The sequence below is a fragment of the Lynx rufus genome, unplaced genomic scaffold (genome assembly GCF_022079265.1).
Source record: "Lynx rufus isolate CCGP_SWC_20201006 ecotype Redwood Valley unplaced genomic scaffold, mLynRuf1.p SCAF_1, whole genome shotgun sequence".
Taxonomy (NCBI): Eukaryota; Metazoa; Chordata; class Mammalia; order Carnivora; family Felidae; genus Lynx; species Lynx rufus.
The window spans coordinates 82,871,382-82,889,285 of NW_025814823.1; the positions used below are offsets into that span (position 1 = coordinate 82,871,382).

Sequence of the window (17,904 nt, forward strand, 5' to 3'; positions counted from 1 at the left end):
ACCTACTTTGGGGATTCTGTCCGAGGGACCACCTTGCCGCACATCAGGTCCTGTCCAGTATTCACAGAACCCCATTTTACATATGAGGAAACGAGGCTTGCTGGGGGCCCCGCCGACATATTTCACTGGTGGATGGGGGCACTGGGCTTGGAGCCAGGCCTGCCTATGCCAGACCCTGTGCTGGCTCCCATACCCTGGCCAAGCCCTGGCGACTCCCAGGACCGCTGACAACAGTGCTCCCGTGTCCTGGTGTCGCGGCGGTGCACTATCCTCCCGCTTGTGGACTGCAGACACCAGCGCGGGCTTAGGAGCTCAGCTGGAAACCACACAAGCAAGGTCGAGGGAGAAGAGAGGCTGTGGGCCACCCTCCCAGCGTGTGGTCCCAGATGCTTGGTGTGGGCATGGGCAGTGCCCCATCACAGTGACGGGAGGGTTGGGAACTGGAACCCCAGAGCCTCCCCACGCCGGGGCAGGGTGTCAGTCCCTGATGACACACGGCCGAGAAGAGCCCAGGGGACGCTTCAGACGACAGGAAACTCGGTGACTGGTCACTTCCCTTCTCTCCAAACTCTCCTTTGCTACATGTGGGAGCTGGAAATGCACGCGGGCCCTTCCGGCAACTGGGACCCGCAGTGCGAGGCTGTGTGTTCGCTCCTGCCCCAGCTTTGCTTTTGCTTGCCCATATTTTCTGTTCACCTTCAGTTCTGTGTAATTACTGTCCTTTCCAATTTTATGCTTCACACATGTCAAAGTGTGACAATAACCGAAAGAATGAACACGGTGAACAGGCCTAGGCGCATTGTGGATAAGAGGACGCGCTTGCTAACCATCGCTCCCTGTTAGGATCCCAGTCCTGCATCTGTCTCTGCAGCCACCCCGCAGCCCCTCCCACAGGCCCCACTGAGGCCTCACCTGCACTTCAGAGTCTGCATCCACGTGCTGCAGCTGGAACCACGTGTCCCTGTTGTGGTACTTGGGCAGGTCCTCCTTCTGGATGGCCACCTTCCCTACAACACACATGCAGAAGAAAAGCAGTCACACGATGGGACAAACCCCCGAAACAACAAGCGGGGCTCTCCACCACCACAGCTAGGCTTCACAGCGGCATCGTCCAGAACAGGTAACTGGGTAAACCAATAACACCATGCTGTCTTCCTTCCAGCGGGTCAGTACATGCCACATTTCCTCCAGAAAGCCTCACATGGGACCTGGCTGGGGCTACCCATTCTGCTCCTTGATTCGAGGTTTTAGGAGAAGAAAAGCCTGCCCATCTGTCTGGTCCCAGGGAGCTCAGAACAGGCTGCCTCAGAATAGGCCGCTCTGAGCTGGAGGCAAGTGAGTGAGCTGGAGGCAGGTGCAGGAAGAAGCCGTCCCAGAGCTCCCTTGGCTGCCCGCCCCCCGCAGCCCAGGAAACGTCTGAGGAGCAGGGGCTGCCGTGGACCCTCGCCCAGGAGGTGTTATGGTGAGGAGGTCAGAGGGGTGCCCCCAGGATGGTCCTGCACAAACAGCCCTAACTCCACTAACCCCCATGTGCTCGCCTCCCAGTCTGCCACCCTTGGAGGCCCAAACTCTTTCCCCCTTGTCTGGTCGCTGCTCTGGACACAGACTGTCCAGCCTGCTCTTGGAGCAAGCCGTCACTGAGGTGTCCCCTGCGTGACATATGCCACAGGTGTTAACTCTCTTGTTAAACTCTCTGTGAGTCCAGTGTCACAGGGAGAACCTCGGTGGGCAGAGAGAAAGGTTTCCTCCAACCTGGGACTCCAGACCCCATGAGACTTACCCACTGGGCACAGAGGGGTACTTGGAAGGCAACATACGTGCCAAGAAGCCTGTCCAAGTGCCAGAGGGCTGGGCCCTGGGGACTTGGGACAACTGACTCCCACCATTGCTGCCTTCAGCCCCCATGCACCTGTCCATTGGCCATTCATCATTTCGGCATATTTGTGTGGCTCCATATTCCCAAAGAGAAGGTCACAGCACCTCGCACCTCCCAGCCGGAAAACAGCCCTGGGAAAGACCCTGGAATCATGCCACTGGGCTCACTGGCACAGCCAGCACCAGTGTCCCCCCGCCCCCCGAGAAGCGGATGCAGTGGCAATGCCACTGACCACCTGGACCCCACCGGTTCAGCTCTCACCTGGAGGACCCTGCACAGCCACAGACCGCACGACATATCAAAGCCACTGCTGGCAGTTGACAGGTGGCCACGGAAGGGAGAAGACAGACGGTGAGAGGCAGGTGCAGAGCCAGGGACATGCAGCACACAAAGGCGCCACAGAAATGCAACAGAAGCCCAACTTACAGGCCACACGGGATCCCCTCCAGCAGCATCGTCATGGGGCAGGATGGCTCCCTCGGGACCCCCACTCCTTCCCCACCTCGGTCCTCCCCGCCCCCAGCACCTGGCCCGCTGGGTCTTGGGCCTCCGACCACCCCCCACCACCCCCACACATGGCCACCAGGCAGACTGGCGAGAAAACACCATCCTTCCTCTCTGCAGCTCCTGCAGACCAACCCCTTTTCCTCGCCACGGGAATGTGATTCTGAGTCCATGGAATAAAGCCATGTGAAAACAATTCTTGGAATTGAATTGAGCAATATATTTCATTGAAAAAAAATAAACCTTCAGACTGTGATTAGTGCAGCTGGATGGGAGGGTTACGTGTGAGGTTTGAAATTTTAAGTAACTGCAATGTTTTTATGAGCTTTAGTCGGAACAGGGAAGAGCCGCGTCTTTAATGCTTATGTGAACCCTACAGCTTACACATCCAGGCTTACACAGTATACTAATGTGTCCTTTTTAAATGCATATATTAGAGTTTCTAAGTGCCATTTGGAGACAATACCTAACCTACAAACTATAATATCTACTTAAATGTGTCCCCATCTATCTGAGTGACAGCAAAAGGTCACTGAGCCACTCTGGGCCTCACTGTCTCACAGTGGTGGTGCTGCCTGCCTTAACACAGTAAAAAGCCCAGGCTTATTTCCTCTCTGGGGTGCTACACCTGTGAGGGTCTGTTCAGACGACAGCATATGTCAGGTGGCACAAGAGGGCAGGTGACGTGGAGAACCTGGTACAGAGGGTGAGAGGACGTGGGGGAAGGTGGATACAGAAACCTGCAGGAAGATTAAGCTGACTTAATGAGGGACAGACAGATGCTTCCTGAAATGAGCCGGCGGCAGGGATGCTGCTCGTATCACTCCAGTTCACCCCGGCGTCCTAGCTAGCGCACGGAGGCAAGAAAAAGAAGCAAGGGCACGTACCCTAGAAAGGAAGAAATGTTTGAAGAATCTATAGGAAAAGATAGTAGAACAGGTGTGTTCAGCAAAACCACAGAATGCAAAGTAATACATAAAGATCAATTGTACTTGTGCATGCAAGCAATGAGAACAAAAAGTGAAATAAAGGGGCACCTGGGTGGCTCAGTTGGCTAAGTGTCTGACTCTTGATTTTGGCTCAGGTCATGATCTCAGGGCTGTGAGATCGAGCCCCACATGGGGCTCTGCACTAACAATGTGGAGTCTACTTAATATTCTCTCTCTCCCTCTGCTCCTCCACTCACACACTCGTGCCCTCTTGGTCTCTCTCTCTCTCAAAAAAGAATTGAAATAAAAAAAAAACAGTACCATTCACAAAATGATGCTTTTATGGCTTGTGCCTCTGGTGTGCTACCTAAGAAATCTTTGTCTACTCCATCAAAACCATAAAATACATAAGGATAAATACACACACACACACACACACACACACACATATGTGTGTGTGTGTGTGTGTGTGTATATTTATACACATGACGTGTATACTGAAAACCTATCACAAACGCTGATGAGAGAGATTAAGAGAAGACCAAGCATGTGCCCTATTAGAGGGTCCAAAGAGATGTTAAGATGTTAATTCTCCTCCAAATTAATCTACACACCTACACAATCTCAGTGGTGTTGGAAATTGAGAAGTGGATTAAAAAATGTGAGTCACAACTCGAAGGGCCTAGAACAGCAAAACAAGTTTGGAAAAGAACAGTTGACATGCTCACACCGCTGACTTGAGACTGGATTTGAGGCTACAGGCGCTGAGACAGCGGGCACCAGGGCCAGGCAAGGATCACAGACCAACGGACCAGGACAGAGGACCAGAAACAGACCCGTGCATATGAAGTTGGTGGTTTTCAGGAAGGCATCAGGGTAACTCAATGGATAAACCATTGCTGGATGGTCCTTCAGCAAACAAGGGTGCCACAACCTGACATTTACGAGAAAAAAAATGAACTTTGTGCCACGTGTGCAATTCACCTGGAATAGATATAAATGTAGGAGCTAAAACCATAAGCTTTCTACAAAAAAGAAGGAGGAGGATGAGGAGGAAATCTTCACAGCCCTGGAGTAGGCAAAGATTTCTTAGATATGACATCAAAAATATAAACAATTAAAGAAAGAATTTTGACTAATTGGACTTCATCAAAATTAAAAACTTCTGGCCTTCAAGAGACACTGGTAAGAAAATGAACAAAGGGAAGAAAATATTTGTAAAACAAACGATCCAATGAAGCACTTGTATCCAGAATACACAAAAAACTTTAACAACTCTGTAATAAAACAACCCAGTTAAAAGGGGAAAAGATTTGGACAATTCACCAAAGAAGAGATATACATGGTAGATGTATGAAAACATGCCTCATTCTTCATCATGAAAATGCAGTAAAAACCGCAGTGAGATCCTACACACATATTAGAATGACAAAAATGGGTTAAAAATTAAAAGTGCCAACTCTGAGTGTGTGGAGAGGCTGTGTGGTTCCTGGGGCTCTCATGCAGCTGCAGAGAATTCAAGATGGCACAGTCATGGAGGAGCACGGTGTGGCAGTCTCTACCAGGGGCAGACACACACCACAGCGGAGGGGGAACCTTTTTCCTCCTACCCTTCTAGGTTCTCTAGGGCTCTGCAACAGAGGAAAGATGAACAAGAGGACAACAAACAGAAGTTTACCAACATGTCTCTCAGATCTACATGGGGGAAACTCAGCAGTGCACAGGGACTTGTGCTAATGCAACATCTTAACCTGAAACAATGACAAATTTCAGAGAAGAGACACCAAGGAAAGGCCTTCAGGTTTCCAGGGCACAAGGGGTGAGTAGAGAGAAGGGTGTCACGTAGACCCCTCTGGTGTCACCTTGAGGCTAACTCTAGGGTCATCTCAGTGATTAACTTCTGGCAAGTTCATGTCCTACTTTTAGGGCAGGCTGGAGATCTTTTCTTGTGCCTGCTTATTCTCAACTGCCTTCAGCTCAAAGTAATCCTTATGCCAAAGTGTGTATTTGGGGATGGCAAATTCTGCCATCTTTCAACACTTAGACGCCCTGGCAATCTGCCTCTTAGGAATCTTCCAAGAGAAACAAAAACACGTGTCAATATAAAGACCTGGTATAACGATAAGAATGTTGCCAGCAGCTTTATTCACAACCACTAAAAATTGGAAACAAGCCTCACTTCCATCCAGTGCTGAAGTGGTAAATAGCAGCACATGTGTACAAAGGGATGCTCGGTGAGGGGAGCATACTAGATGAAGGAAGCCAGACATGGCGGCCCACGTACTGTGTGGCTCCATTTGTGTGACATTCTGGAAAAGGTAAGACTGTAGAAATAGATGCCACATGCATCGTTGCGGGCGCTGAGGGTATAGGGAGTGCGTCAAAAGAGGCCGCAGGGAAGCTCTGGGGGATGGAAAGAAGTCTTAACTGTGGACCATTAACACGGCTGTCAACACCTGTCAGACTCCACGCCTAAAGGAGGTGCACTGCACCGCATAAAAATTATATTTCAATAAACCTTGTTATAAACAAAAGAATAAAGGTCTTGTTTCTGCCTCTCCCCTTTGGTAGAGAATCTGGAGGAAGCTGCTGCCAGTCCTGGGCTGGAGGGACAGCTGGAGAGACAGTGGTTTGAGCCAGGTCCCCCAGAGGAAGAGGGGCCTTGGGAGGACCCTGGGCAGGGGTGGCCACCAGAGCCAGAGGTGGGAGAGTAGGGAACGCCCCAGCCTCTGCCCCACCCCCCAATCCTGCCAGCCCAGACCTAACTGGAGGCTGGGTGGGTGGAGGGGGAGAAGGGGAGCCCAGGAGCGATCCAAGGGGCACAGGGACCGTTCACTAGAATCCCCCGTACCAAGTAGCATGGACTAAACACACTTCCTTGTTTTGGTCACCAAAACCATCAATGCCGTTCGGAGCCTTGGTCTGCACCACAGGACGGCTCTGTGTTGGTGCAATTCTACCCCAAAGGAGAGCAGCCACACTTCAGTGTGTCTAGCAGCCACGTCTGGGTTAAAGGACATCCCCTGTGCACGAGAAGCACTGAAAGCAGCTGCTGGACCATGGCTCCTCAACACGTTCAGGCCGCTTGGCTGGAAACCCTGCTTGATATCAACTCCTTCTGGTGCTAACCTTCTCTGGCCCAGGAAACCCCAGGCTGCCGACCACATGTGATGTAGGGATCGCAGCTGATGTGCACCCTCCCGCGCAGGTCACTTCCAGTTACCCCCAAACCCACTCTGGATGTTTCTCGCCTGCAGCTGACCTTCAGCCCACGGGGGCACAGGGTGGACTGGAGGGAGGGCACCTGGACCAGGTAGCGGCACCCTGCTCCTGCAGCTCTGGGGTTCTGTAATCAGCCCTCGCTATTAAGCTCCAGAGTCTGGACTATGTGTTTCCAGTGGGCACCTCCACCGGGACACACGTGCGGCACCAGGGAGCCTGGAGGTGAGTGTGGTTTCCTCCAGGTGTGCGATGCCATCAGACCCGACATCAGAAACCCCAAGAAGCCAGTGACACTGTGATTGATCCCATGGCATGAATTTATACTCTCATCGTGGTAACAACATAATCACTAGTCCTAACTTTAGTCTCTCCCTGGAGACCCAGGTCATTGATTATTTCTACAGCTGCAAAAATGGTGGTGGGGCATCGACATCCAACTGCCGACATAGCAGTTTCAACGCCACCAAGACTGCTAAGCCATTATGCTGCTGGTTACCTTTAAAAATGGCAGAGGCCCGGGGCGCCTGGGAGCTCCATTGGTTAAGTGTCCGACTTCGGCTCAGGTCATGATCTTGCAGTTCGTGGGTTTGAGCCCTGCGTCAGGCTCTGTGCTGACAGCTTGGAGCCTGGAGCCTGCTTCGGATTCTGAGTCCCCCTCTCTCTGCCCCTCCCCTGATCATGCTCTGTGTGTGTCTCTCTCTCAAAAATAAATAAACATTAAAAAAAAAATTTTAATGGCAGATGCCTTAAAGAGACAGCTTATTTGATTATTTTGAGGAGACATAACCAACAACCATTTGAGCAGTTTCTCTGATTGAAATGTGAAAAAGTAGGGCACCTGGGGGCTCAGTCAGTTGTAAGTCCAACTCTTGATTTCAGCTTGGGTCATGATCTCACAGCTCTTGAGTTCGAGCCCTGCATCAGGCTCCATGCTGCCATGAAGCCTGCTTGGGATTCTGTCTCTCCCTCTCTCTGTCCTTCCCCTGCTCCTGCTCTCTCTCTCAAAATAAATACACAAACATTAAAAAAAAATGTAAATGTGCAAATATAATTTTTTATCCTTAAGATTACCACTCAAAAAAGCTTTCCTATGTCTCCAAAGATAAATCAAATCTTCTTCATTATAGTGTAATCTGAGTCAACACGGAAACCATCTGGGAAGCCTCTGGGTACTGGATGACATCTGATGCTCGGAATGAAGACCTATCACACACCAGCAGGATGAAAAGGGGATCCAGAGCGAGAGCAGGTTCTGGGGTGATGCACAGGAGACCCACTAAAGGGTCTTTGGCAGGGAGGACCAAAGCAGGTGCAGACACACCCCCTCCTCCCATGCCTCTGCTAACACTGGTAACCACTCCCCTACAAAAACGACAGGAGATGCTTAGCACACGTGCTAGCTGTGCATCTTCAGGCAAGTATCTTACCCTCTCTGAGCCTGCTGCTTCTTCTTTAGCAAGTGCAGGTGGTACCTAGTTCCAGGGGTTATGCCCATGAAAATACTGGCACAGTGTCTGGCATGTACCTGCGTCCAATACATGTTAGTTTCCTTTTAACTGTTAGGATCAGCTAACAGTTGAGGAGCCCCACAAAATCATGGAGTTTCAGGCTCAGCCCCCGAAGACAGGCTGCACACGAGCTCATCACCACAGGCTAGTCAGATGTCAGGAAATGGAGGTGCGTTTAGAGCCTTCTTGCGTTAGGAAGGTGTGGCAGGCACCCCCATGATGGTGGTGGTCTGTGTGGATGCACAGTGGGGGCCGTGCTTTTGTGTGTGAATGGAGACAGAGAGGCTCCTGTGGACATTGAGAGGTTTAGTCCAGATAACAATTTGGGTCAGATTATGAAAGGTCTTCAATGCATGCTACAGAGTACAGACTTTCCTCTCTGAGCCACATCCAGCAGTACAGCTACAAGCTTGACAATTCCTCCCTCCCTTCCTTCCTTCCCTTCTCTCCTTCTTTTTCTTCCCTCCTTTCTTCTCCTTCCCTCCCTTTCCCTTCCTTTCTTCCTTTTTTTTTTTTTTTAAATATTAATCAGGCTCTACAATGGAAGCATGTAGCCCCAGAAAAGGGTTTCTTCAGGAGGGTGAGTGTCTATAAAACACTGAATTTCTAAAATGGGATAAATATAATGTATGGAGGTACGTTATATTGTCTTTCAACAAATGTTTGGTGACTGTCTCCCAAGCCAAAGCCGGATGTTAGGGAGAGACACAACAGTCACTGCTGGGTCCAGACTGTCCTGAGCTTTCTCGTAGGTACAGAGGGATGCCAGTGGTCAGCTGCTCACAGGGAGGAGGTGCTGATGGCCGGCATGAAGAAAGAGCAGCTCTGGAAGCTGTGGGAGAACGAAAGGATGGAGGGAGAGAGAGGCAAGCTCTGCGGCCACGGTCCAAGCAGAGTGCAGGGGGTCGGGGCCACCCCTGGGATGGGAGAAAAGTGGACTCCAGGGTAGTGCAGGGTACTGGGTCTCGGTGGGTCAGTCAGGAAGGTGAGGAAGGGGCAGGTGTGGGTTTTACCTGGTGATGAGGAACCTTGGGCCACCACCAGTTCAGCATGACAACCACAGGGGGCTGTGGGGCAGCCACACTGAAGGCTGGGCACCAAGGACGCAGCAGAGAAACAGCCAGCTGGGGTGGCAGCTGGACAGCATGAGGCCGGAGGCTGTGGAGGTGGGGGGGGGGGGTCACTACTGCCTCAGGGCTACTGGCTGGGACAGAAATACCCCTCATTGGCTGTGCAGGTGACCTTCTCCGCAGCCCAAGAGAGCGCAGGAGAGAGGCATGAACACTTCATGATTCAAATGCTCTATTGCAGAGCTAAGTCCCCCAAACGCCGCCCCAGGAGCAGCCATGGCCACAACACGGGCATCACATGGGGCCTGGAACTCAGCAACTACACTTGTGCCCACACTTAGCCTCTCAATTCCTAGTTTTCATGCCACAGGAACATGAATAGGGTTTTCCTGGGACAAGTACCCTCTTGATTGGATAGGCCCTCCTTCCTTTCCAGCAGTACTCCCCTGAGATGCTCGCACCTCTGAGAGCCCCAGTACTGTCCCAATCCCCATGGAGGGAGTCAAGAGTCAGGGACAGGGACAGCCCGGGGAAGTGGGAGGTGTCCTCTATACACTGGTTCCTCAGAGGAGCCCTTGGAAGTCATTTGGGGACAGGCTAGGGGGTCTCTGTACCCTGACTTTGAAGGACAGCTCTGAAGCCTTTGCCAGTGTGGCCTGGTGTCTGCCATGTGAACTCATGGTGTGAAGTTTCTCTACACGCTGATGGGTAGGAGGCACTTAGGAGCTTGTCCCTGCCACGGACGACACAGGAGGCCCATCCAGGGAGGCCTGTCCATGCCACAGAGGACTCAGGAGGCCCGTCCAGGGCACGGAGGACTCGGGAGGCCTGCCCCAGCCACCTCGCCACAGCTAGGCCAGCCTCGTGATCACTGCCACTCCCCACCGCCACTCTGCACGGCCAGAGAGGCCAGCCCAAGAATGCTGATGAGCACCGCTGGCTCCAAGCAGAGGACCTGGAGGAGACACCGGTGGCTGGCCAGAATGAGATCCCATCCAGAAGAGGCAGAAGAAGTGAAGAAAACGTCCATTTCAGTACCTACCTATGATGGAATCCCTCCGGAAAACATCTCTATCGAAAATGTAAAATGACAGGTGCCGAAAATTCCGAGGAATTTCGCAGTAGAAGTCTTCTCCGTAGAAAGGGCTGAGAAATAAACAGAATGGGCTCTGTTAGACTGTGGGAGCCACGGCCTTGCTATCTGCCGGCAGGTGTGGGAGCCTGAAGACTGAGCACCAGCCTAGGGCACACGTGTGTCACCTCACCTTTACATGTCACACTGCGCGAGTGGCCTGCTATGCTGGCAGGGAGCTCCACGCAGTAAGAGTTGCACCCACTGTGTGTGCCCAGGACCGCTGCAACACTCTGAGTGTCTGGGGCAGTAGCTGGCAGGCCCCTTTTATGCATTCAAGGAAAACTCGGTGTCCCAGTTTCAGACCATGCCCCTTTTGTCCCAGAAGTCAGGGTGAAACCCGTACTTCTCACAGGGGAGAGGACCCCTGCCCACCAAGCTGAGCCTCCACACAGACCCTGTGCGTGAGTCACTGCGCAAGACAATCAGTTTGGGCAGAAAGCCAGAGGCCCTGTCATTAAACAGACCCCAGGTGCTCTGGGTGGGCAGGGCTGAGGTCAGCAAATGTGGCTTGTGGACAGAGGACGTACACTGAAAACAGCCCTGCACCAGGCCGGTTGCAGCTGCTGACAAGGTGGTCAGCAGATCACTGCAGCACACACACAGCCGCCTCGGACTTTGGTGTGTCCACCCCATGCACGCTCACGGCTAGGGTCCACAGCAGGAAACATACTCAGTCAAGGAAGAGCTAGAACAGCGTGCTACGTTGGTTAGAAAACGAGCCACATTCGCTCCTGCTCAAGCTGGAAAGGTGAAGAGGGACAGTGGTGCCCGGAGTGGAAGTTTACAGGGAGGGACACAGACGTGCCCTGGAGAAAAAGGGAGGGGGCGGTGTCAGCTCGCTCATCACCAGTCCTGAGATGACCCCCACCCCACGCTTAGGCATCTCTGAAGTCAGATGTCCCCTGCAGACAGCATAAGGAAGGACTGCTCACACGTTAATTAGCCGTAACAAGACCGTGCCTCTCAGAACTGACCAATGCCACAGGCCCCTGGGATACGGTGTTTCTGTGGCACGATGTGCCGTGGTTCCATGTGGCTCAGTTGGTGTCTGCTTCCTACCATTCCGCTCCAGCAGGAAATAATGAAATATCCTAAAACACAGGCACTTGACACGTCAGTCAAAATTACCCAGCTCCTGAAGCTCATGGGCCTCATCTCGACTCACTCCGTAGTTGGATCAGCTCAGCATGGAAGGACGGACAGACAGAGCGTATGGGCCCTGGGATCAGCTCAGCATGGCCCGGTGGCCCCAGAAGGATGGAACATATGGGCCCTGGGATCAGCTCAGCAGGGCCCGGTGGCCCCAGAAGGATGAAGCGTATGGGTCCGTGCTGGGGCTAGAAGGAGACCCCATGAGGAAAACAGACCCATGACTGTTGGTTTGTTGATGCCAGCCCCCCAGGTAGGGGATGCACCATTCCCTGGATGGGGGGCAGAGGGTGTGGTCAGGCCAGCCCCCCAGGTAGGGGACGTACCAGCCCCTTGGGGGGGGCAGAGGGTGCGGTCAGGCCTCTGTCCTCTCTGCATGGCTGGGACAGGCTGCCTGAGTCCTGTCCCAGGCTCATGCTCAACATGAGGCAGAAGCGAGGAGCAGGTCAGTGCCCTGGCCTGGGCCCCCAATCCCAGCGTGTGGGACTCTGGTGTTTGCTCTCCACATGGAGCCGTCTTCACTCAGGCTGCAAGTCAGAACTACCTGCACAGGCTTGGAGAAAACGTGGCTGCCCTGGCCCTGTCCCCTGAGAACCCTCTCCAGGGTGAGGGGCCACAAAGCAGGAATCTTTAATCCCACACCCACATGAGTGTCTAACACAAGCTGCCAGGTCATTATGGTCTCTGAACCAACCACACGTTACACATGGGCAGCATACAGATCCCTTCAGTGGTGCAGAACCCCACCTTGTACCCTCGGGCATGCCACGCGGGGCCAGGCTTCATCTTAGAGGCCACAGGGAGCCACACTCCAGGTGATGCCCGGCCCTGGGCAGCAAGCCCGTGCCCTGAGGGGCTGGTGGCATCTGATAGAGCCCAGGCCTGTGCTCCAAGGCTCTGTCTGCAGGTACTAGGTCCCCGGTGACCACACCTGTCCTTCCCCAATGGAGCAAAGGCACCCAGGGAAGACACTGCCTTCCCCGTGTGTTGATTCCTAATTAGACTTACACGGATGTTCTTGGAACTGCCCTGTGCTTTGCTCCCTTTTGGCCTGAACTGTTTGCTTTAAAAAACACACACATTTGTGGATAGGAATGTTACCTATAACTGTTAACTAAAAGCAAGAAATAGCTTTTTCTTCTTAAGAATGAAACTGTATTGAGAATTTTGCATTATAAAATCAAAAGTAGGCTCACGAGGATGGCCAGAACTGAAAAGACAGAGAACAAGTGTGAACCCTGACATGTTGCCTGCAGGAACATAACACGGGGTGCCATTTGGGCAAACAGTGGCAGCTCCTCAAAGCGGTAAACAGAGTAAGCATGAGGCCCAACAACCCCCATGCCCAGAGCAGGGGAAACACACGTCCGCACAAATACTTGCACATGAAAGTTTACAGCAGTGTTCGTACCAGCCAAAAAGTGAAACAACCCCAAAATCCGCCAACAGAGGAACGGATACACAAGGTGTGGTCAGTCCGCACAGGGGAATATCATCAGCCACGGGAAGGAGACACGATTTGCCACCTGCTGCCACATGGGTGCACCTTGAAATCATGACGCTCAGGGAGAGAAGCCACAAAAGGCCACACACAGTGTGATTCCATCTGCATGAAATTCCCCAAACAGGCAAATGTGGGAAGACAGAAAGTCTACCGGCGGCTGCCAGAGAGCAGGGTACCGGCAGGAAATGGGGGGCAGCAGAGGGGATGGGCTTCTTTGAGGGAGACAAAAATGTCCCACATTGACCGCGATGTGAGCTACAACCCCAAATATACTAAACCCACAGAGCTGTACATTTTAAATAGTTGTATGACATGTGGATTATGTCTCAATAATGCTATTTTTTAAAAAACCAAAATTTCAGGGGCGCCTGGGTGGCTCAGTCGGTTAGGCGTCCGACTTTGGCTCAGGTCATGATCTCACAGCTCGTGAGTTCGAGCCCTGCATCAGGTTCTGTGCTGACAGCTCAGAGCCTGAAGCCTGCTTCTCATTCTGTGTCTCCCTCTCTCTCTGCTCCTCCCCTGCTTGTGCTCTGTCTCTCTCTGTCTCTCAAAAATGAATAAATGTAAAAAAAATTAAAAAAAAAATTTCAGGGTGCCTGGGTGGCTCAGTTGGTTAAGTGTCCAACTTCAGCTCAGGTCATGATCTCGCAGTTCGTGGGTTCGAGCCCCACGTCAGGCTCTTTGCTGACAGCTCAGAGTCTGGAGCCTGCTTCGGATTCTGTGTCTCCCTCCCTCTCTGCCCCTGTCCCCACTCACGCTTTGTCTCTGAAAAATGAATAAATGTTAAAAAATTTAAAAAAAAAAACAAAATTTTAAAAATACATAAAGAAGTCAGAAAGTGAAAGCCAGAGTTAGCATTATAGGGGATATCCTGCTAGATTTTTCCTCTGGAGATATATGAATATAGACCAGAGGCAGATATAGATGGGGATGCATATTTTTATTTTTATTTTTTTTAATTTTTTTTTAATGTTTATTTATTTTTGAGACAGAGAGAGACAGAGCATGAACGGGGGAGGGGCAGAGAGAGGGGGAGACACAGAATCGGAAGCAGGCTCCAGGCTCTGAGCCATCAGCCCAGAGCCCGACGCGGGGCTCGAACTCACGGACCGCGAGATCGTGACCTGAGCTGAAGTCGGACGCTTAACCGACTCTGCCACCCAGGCGCCCCAAGGGGGTGCATATTTTTTAGATAGAAGTGGGATTACACGATGCATCCTGATACACAGTCTGCTTTTTCCTTTGATATCATGCCATGGACCACTTTCCAAACAAGTACATAACAAGTCTGTCGCCAAAGAGCACCTGAGGTGTGAGTGAGCACAGCAGCTTGATTCTCCCTCGCCAACCCTGACGGGCGCGGGCGCCTTCCTGCCTCACCGTCTGGAGCGGCAGCAGGGGGGCTGTGGCTGGCCACCTGCCCGAGAAGGACCCCCACGGCAGAAGGGTGCTCGTGGTCCAAAGGCTGTGGTGCGGAACGCCCCTCCAGAAAGTGGGGACAGATTCAGCCCACACCTACCCACACGATTCTCAGCAGCATTCACAAACCTGGCTGGTCTGATGGTAAACTAAGCATGCTGCTTCTGCCGGCTCAACAGCAGCCACACGAGCATGAGTGTGTCCGCTGAAACGCCTCTGGCCCAGGCTCTCTTAACGCCCATCTGTGTTCAGGATATTCATCCACTGAGAACTTTCAAATTTGTGTTGCAGCTTAGGAGACAAATAACTGACACGCAGCACATGAGAAATACCTTGTTAACTGGAAACACCACAACGTGGTTAATAGTATCAGTCATCAATGGGCAAGGATGGGCGTGTGGTCCCGCCTTTTCCGAAATGTGGGAGGGACACTGCCCTCAGGAGCTGAGGCCGCCCAGGCAGCAAGGCCTTTCAGAAAGACCAGCTGTGGCACTGTGGGGGCAGGACGGTGGACGGCAGCAGACCCACGCGGGGTGTGAGTGGGCCGGGCCTCGCCATCAGTACCCCTCCCCTGATTGTCCCCCAGCCCAGGACACACTGGCATGGTCATCCGGACAACTCCACCCCCTTCACGGGCAGCAGAAGTGGAAGTGTGTTTGCAAAGAGAAGGAAACTGAAGCCTTCTCCATCCCTGCCCTTCTCTGTGTGCCTGGCAGGACAGTATCTGCTTTCTGGTGAACTCAAAGGGGCCCCAGCTCCCAGCCTCCCCTTCCTTCCCATTAGTGTCTTAACCTGGGGCATCTCTCTGCACAGACCCCACTTTGCCCCGACCAAGGTCAGCAGCTATCAGACGTGCGATTAATGCCCCACACAGTCAGCCCGCACTTGCAGCCTCGGGGCTCCAGAAAAGCAGCCCGAAGGACCCGGCTTGCCCTAAATGCTGCTGCCTGACGGAGGAAGTCACGCATGCCGCGGCACCCACCTCTGAGGCTGGCCAGGGTGACGAGCTCTTTCCCTCAGTAACAGCAGGAGAAACTCGGATGGAGCTTCACAGCATCAAGGGATCGCTCACAAACAAAACACCTCCAGACCAATCTCCAACAAGGAGGAACCACCTGTGGCCCCTCCGCTCCTCCCACAGCCCAGCGGTTCACACGGGGCCTCGGCTGGGACCCGTGGGAAACCTTGCGCTTGTCCCTAATTTCCCAACGTCCAGGGTGGGGGCAGGGGGAGGGGCAGGGCTGCCTCAGCTGGGGTCGCTGGCAGATTTGGGGGAGACGGGAAGGAAAGAATAAGGAACGCTGCCCTGAGTGACTCCGTGAGACGTCCATTCTTAGGACGGTCTTTGTAACAGTCTGAGCGATGGATGTGCCACGGAGAAGGCCCGTTGAGGTCAGAGCACCCAGAAGCAGCAGGTCCGGGCTCCCAGTGGGAATGTGGGGCCCACCTCACGGCCCAGGACGAACTGGGAGCCAGGCGGGGAGAGTAGGTTTTCTAGAAAGGGCTGCAGCCCATCTCCAAACAGCTCTGAATTCAGCTAATAAAACATGCATGTGGTTAAATCATTAACTGAAAGCTAGATTAAAATTTCATTAAGCCAATTCATTGCATTTCATTGCATGCAATTTCATTGCATGTGGGGTCACACAGCACTCTTGCTGCTGGGACTGGAGGGGTGGAGATACGTCTCCACCAGGAAGGAGAGAATCAGATCAGTTTTTGTCCCAATGCTGGGTGGGCAGAAGTGTCCTGCCTGGACCCCACACACTTGTCACCTGGGTCAGTCACTGCCTGCACTGGCAGTCACCGAAGGGTCCACAGTGGCTACTGCCGACCACAGGGACACCGAGGACACTCAAGGGTGCTGGCCTGGCAGGTGGGGCCGGAGGGGCCTCAGGTCAGCACTGGGCAGGCACGGGACCAGGCAGGAAACACACGCAGGGGGCTGTTCACACTCTTCCCGCGGCACCAGGACCCAAACTAGAGATGTCTCCTGGAGCGCCCCAGAACCGGGTGAAGGTGAGGGGAGGGAACGATTCCCTGCCTGGAGCACCCCAGGACTGACCATGGTGGGGGGACGGTTCCCCACCTGGAGCGCCCCAGGACCGTGGTGGGTTAGGATCCCTGCCTGCAGCACCCCAGGATCTACTCCAGCTGGCAAGAAATGTCTGGGCCTAAAGTCCGCATTTATGTCCAAAAAACTTTTTTTTTAACTTTAAGTGGAGAAATTGGAGATAAGAGTAAACGTCAGGAGAAAATGTTACGCATGTAGCCTCATGAGTCAAAGTCAGTGTCTGCTCACCAACAACTTGGTCTTTACTGACAACTTATAGAAAATGAAGTGTGTTGGGGCGCCTGGGTGGCGCAGTCGGTTAAGCGTCCGACTTCAGCCAGGTCACGATCTCGCGGTCCGTGAGTTTGAGCCCCGCTTCAGGCTCTGGGCTGATGGCTCAGAGCCTGGAGCCTGTTTCCGATTCTGTGTCTCCCTCTCTCTCTGCCCCTCCCCCGTTCATGCTCTGTCTCTCTCTGTCCCAAAAATAAATAAAAACGTTGAAAAAAAAGAAAAAAAAAAATTAAAAAAAAAAAAAAAAAGAAAATGAAGTGTGTCTTCGGAAATCACAGACTCCTTTCCGTCCCTTTCAGATTCAGCATCTGGGGTCTTCCCTGGTTTAGTCACCCCCACCACATTGCGGTGCTGTCTTCTGAGCAATCTGTACCTTTCGGGGTGAGCAGAAGACGCTCCCGGGTCACAGGCCCACGAGGCACACACGCACCCACTCCACCATCTTGCACTGGGACGTTCTCAGCAAGAAGGATGTGAGGTGCTGTCACCACGCCCATGCCCGCCAACGCGGTAGCGAGCTAGCACACCTTGTCACTTGGCTCCAGAAAGTGGTTATTTTACTGTCTAACTCCTAACTTTATGTAAAAAAGCAAAACCAAAGCATACAAACAAAAGAACAAAAATACCTCCCCAGAATCCCACTCTCCCTCCCCCACAAATAACCACATTGACATTTATGTCCATATATTCCAGACCGTTTGGGGAACACAGCCTTGTAACCTGCCCTCACGACTCAGCAAACGTTACCACCCCGAAGAGCGTGGGCAGCTCCCACGTAAGGGGCCACCGGAGCCCCCACTCTGCAGGAAGACAAGATGGGGGCTGCAGGCCAGGACCGTGCGGTCAGCCCCTTCCCCTCACATGGCAACGCAAATGTGAGCAGGTGAGAGGAGGCAGAAGGTGGCTGCACCAGGGCCGGGTCCTGGAGCAGCTGTGGGGACAGGCTCAGCACCGCGGGCACCGGGGCTGCCGGTAGCAAAGGCGAGGCTCACATCAGAAGCCTCTCCGGCCAGGAGCTGTCACACATCCTGGGGGAAAAGGGAGCCAGTGTCACCCTCACAGTAATCACCTACACCCACAAAAGGCAATGAAGACACTAGCACTTTGTGGAACCTTCTTGCAAATGAGTGGGCTAACCCAGCACTTAAGAGGTCTTGTTTTTATCTTCTTTTGTGCCTGTAGCATCAGTACCCTCCTTCTACTGGATAAAATGGTGATTTCCTCCAGGGTAACCTTCCCCACCC

The 17,904-nt window shown here is 52.9% G+C and overlaps 1 protein-coding gene across 2 annotated transcripts in view; it reads right to left on the reverse strand.

Moving 5' to 3' along the window:
- The window catches only part of RASA3 (RAS p21 protein activator 3), a 120,490-nt gene that overhangs the window by 48,683 nt on the left and 53,903 nt on the right, over positions 1–17,904 (reverse strand). For both annotated transcript variants that reach the window (XM_047082132.1, XM_047082134.1), the window contains exons 3-4: positions 10,152–10,255; positions 913–1,007 (exon numbers count right to left, since the gene is read on the reverse strand). In XM_047082132.1, coding sequence (XP_046938088.1) covers positions 913–1,007; positions 10,152–10,255 — 199 coding nt within the window. The remainder of the gene's footprint in view (positions 1–912; positions 1,008–10,151; positions 10,256–17,904) is intronic.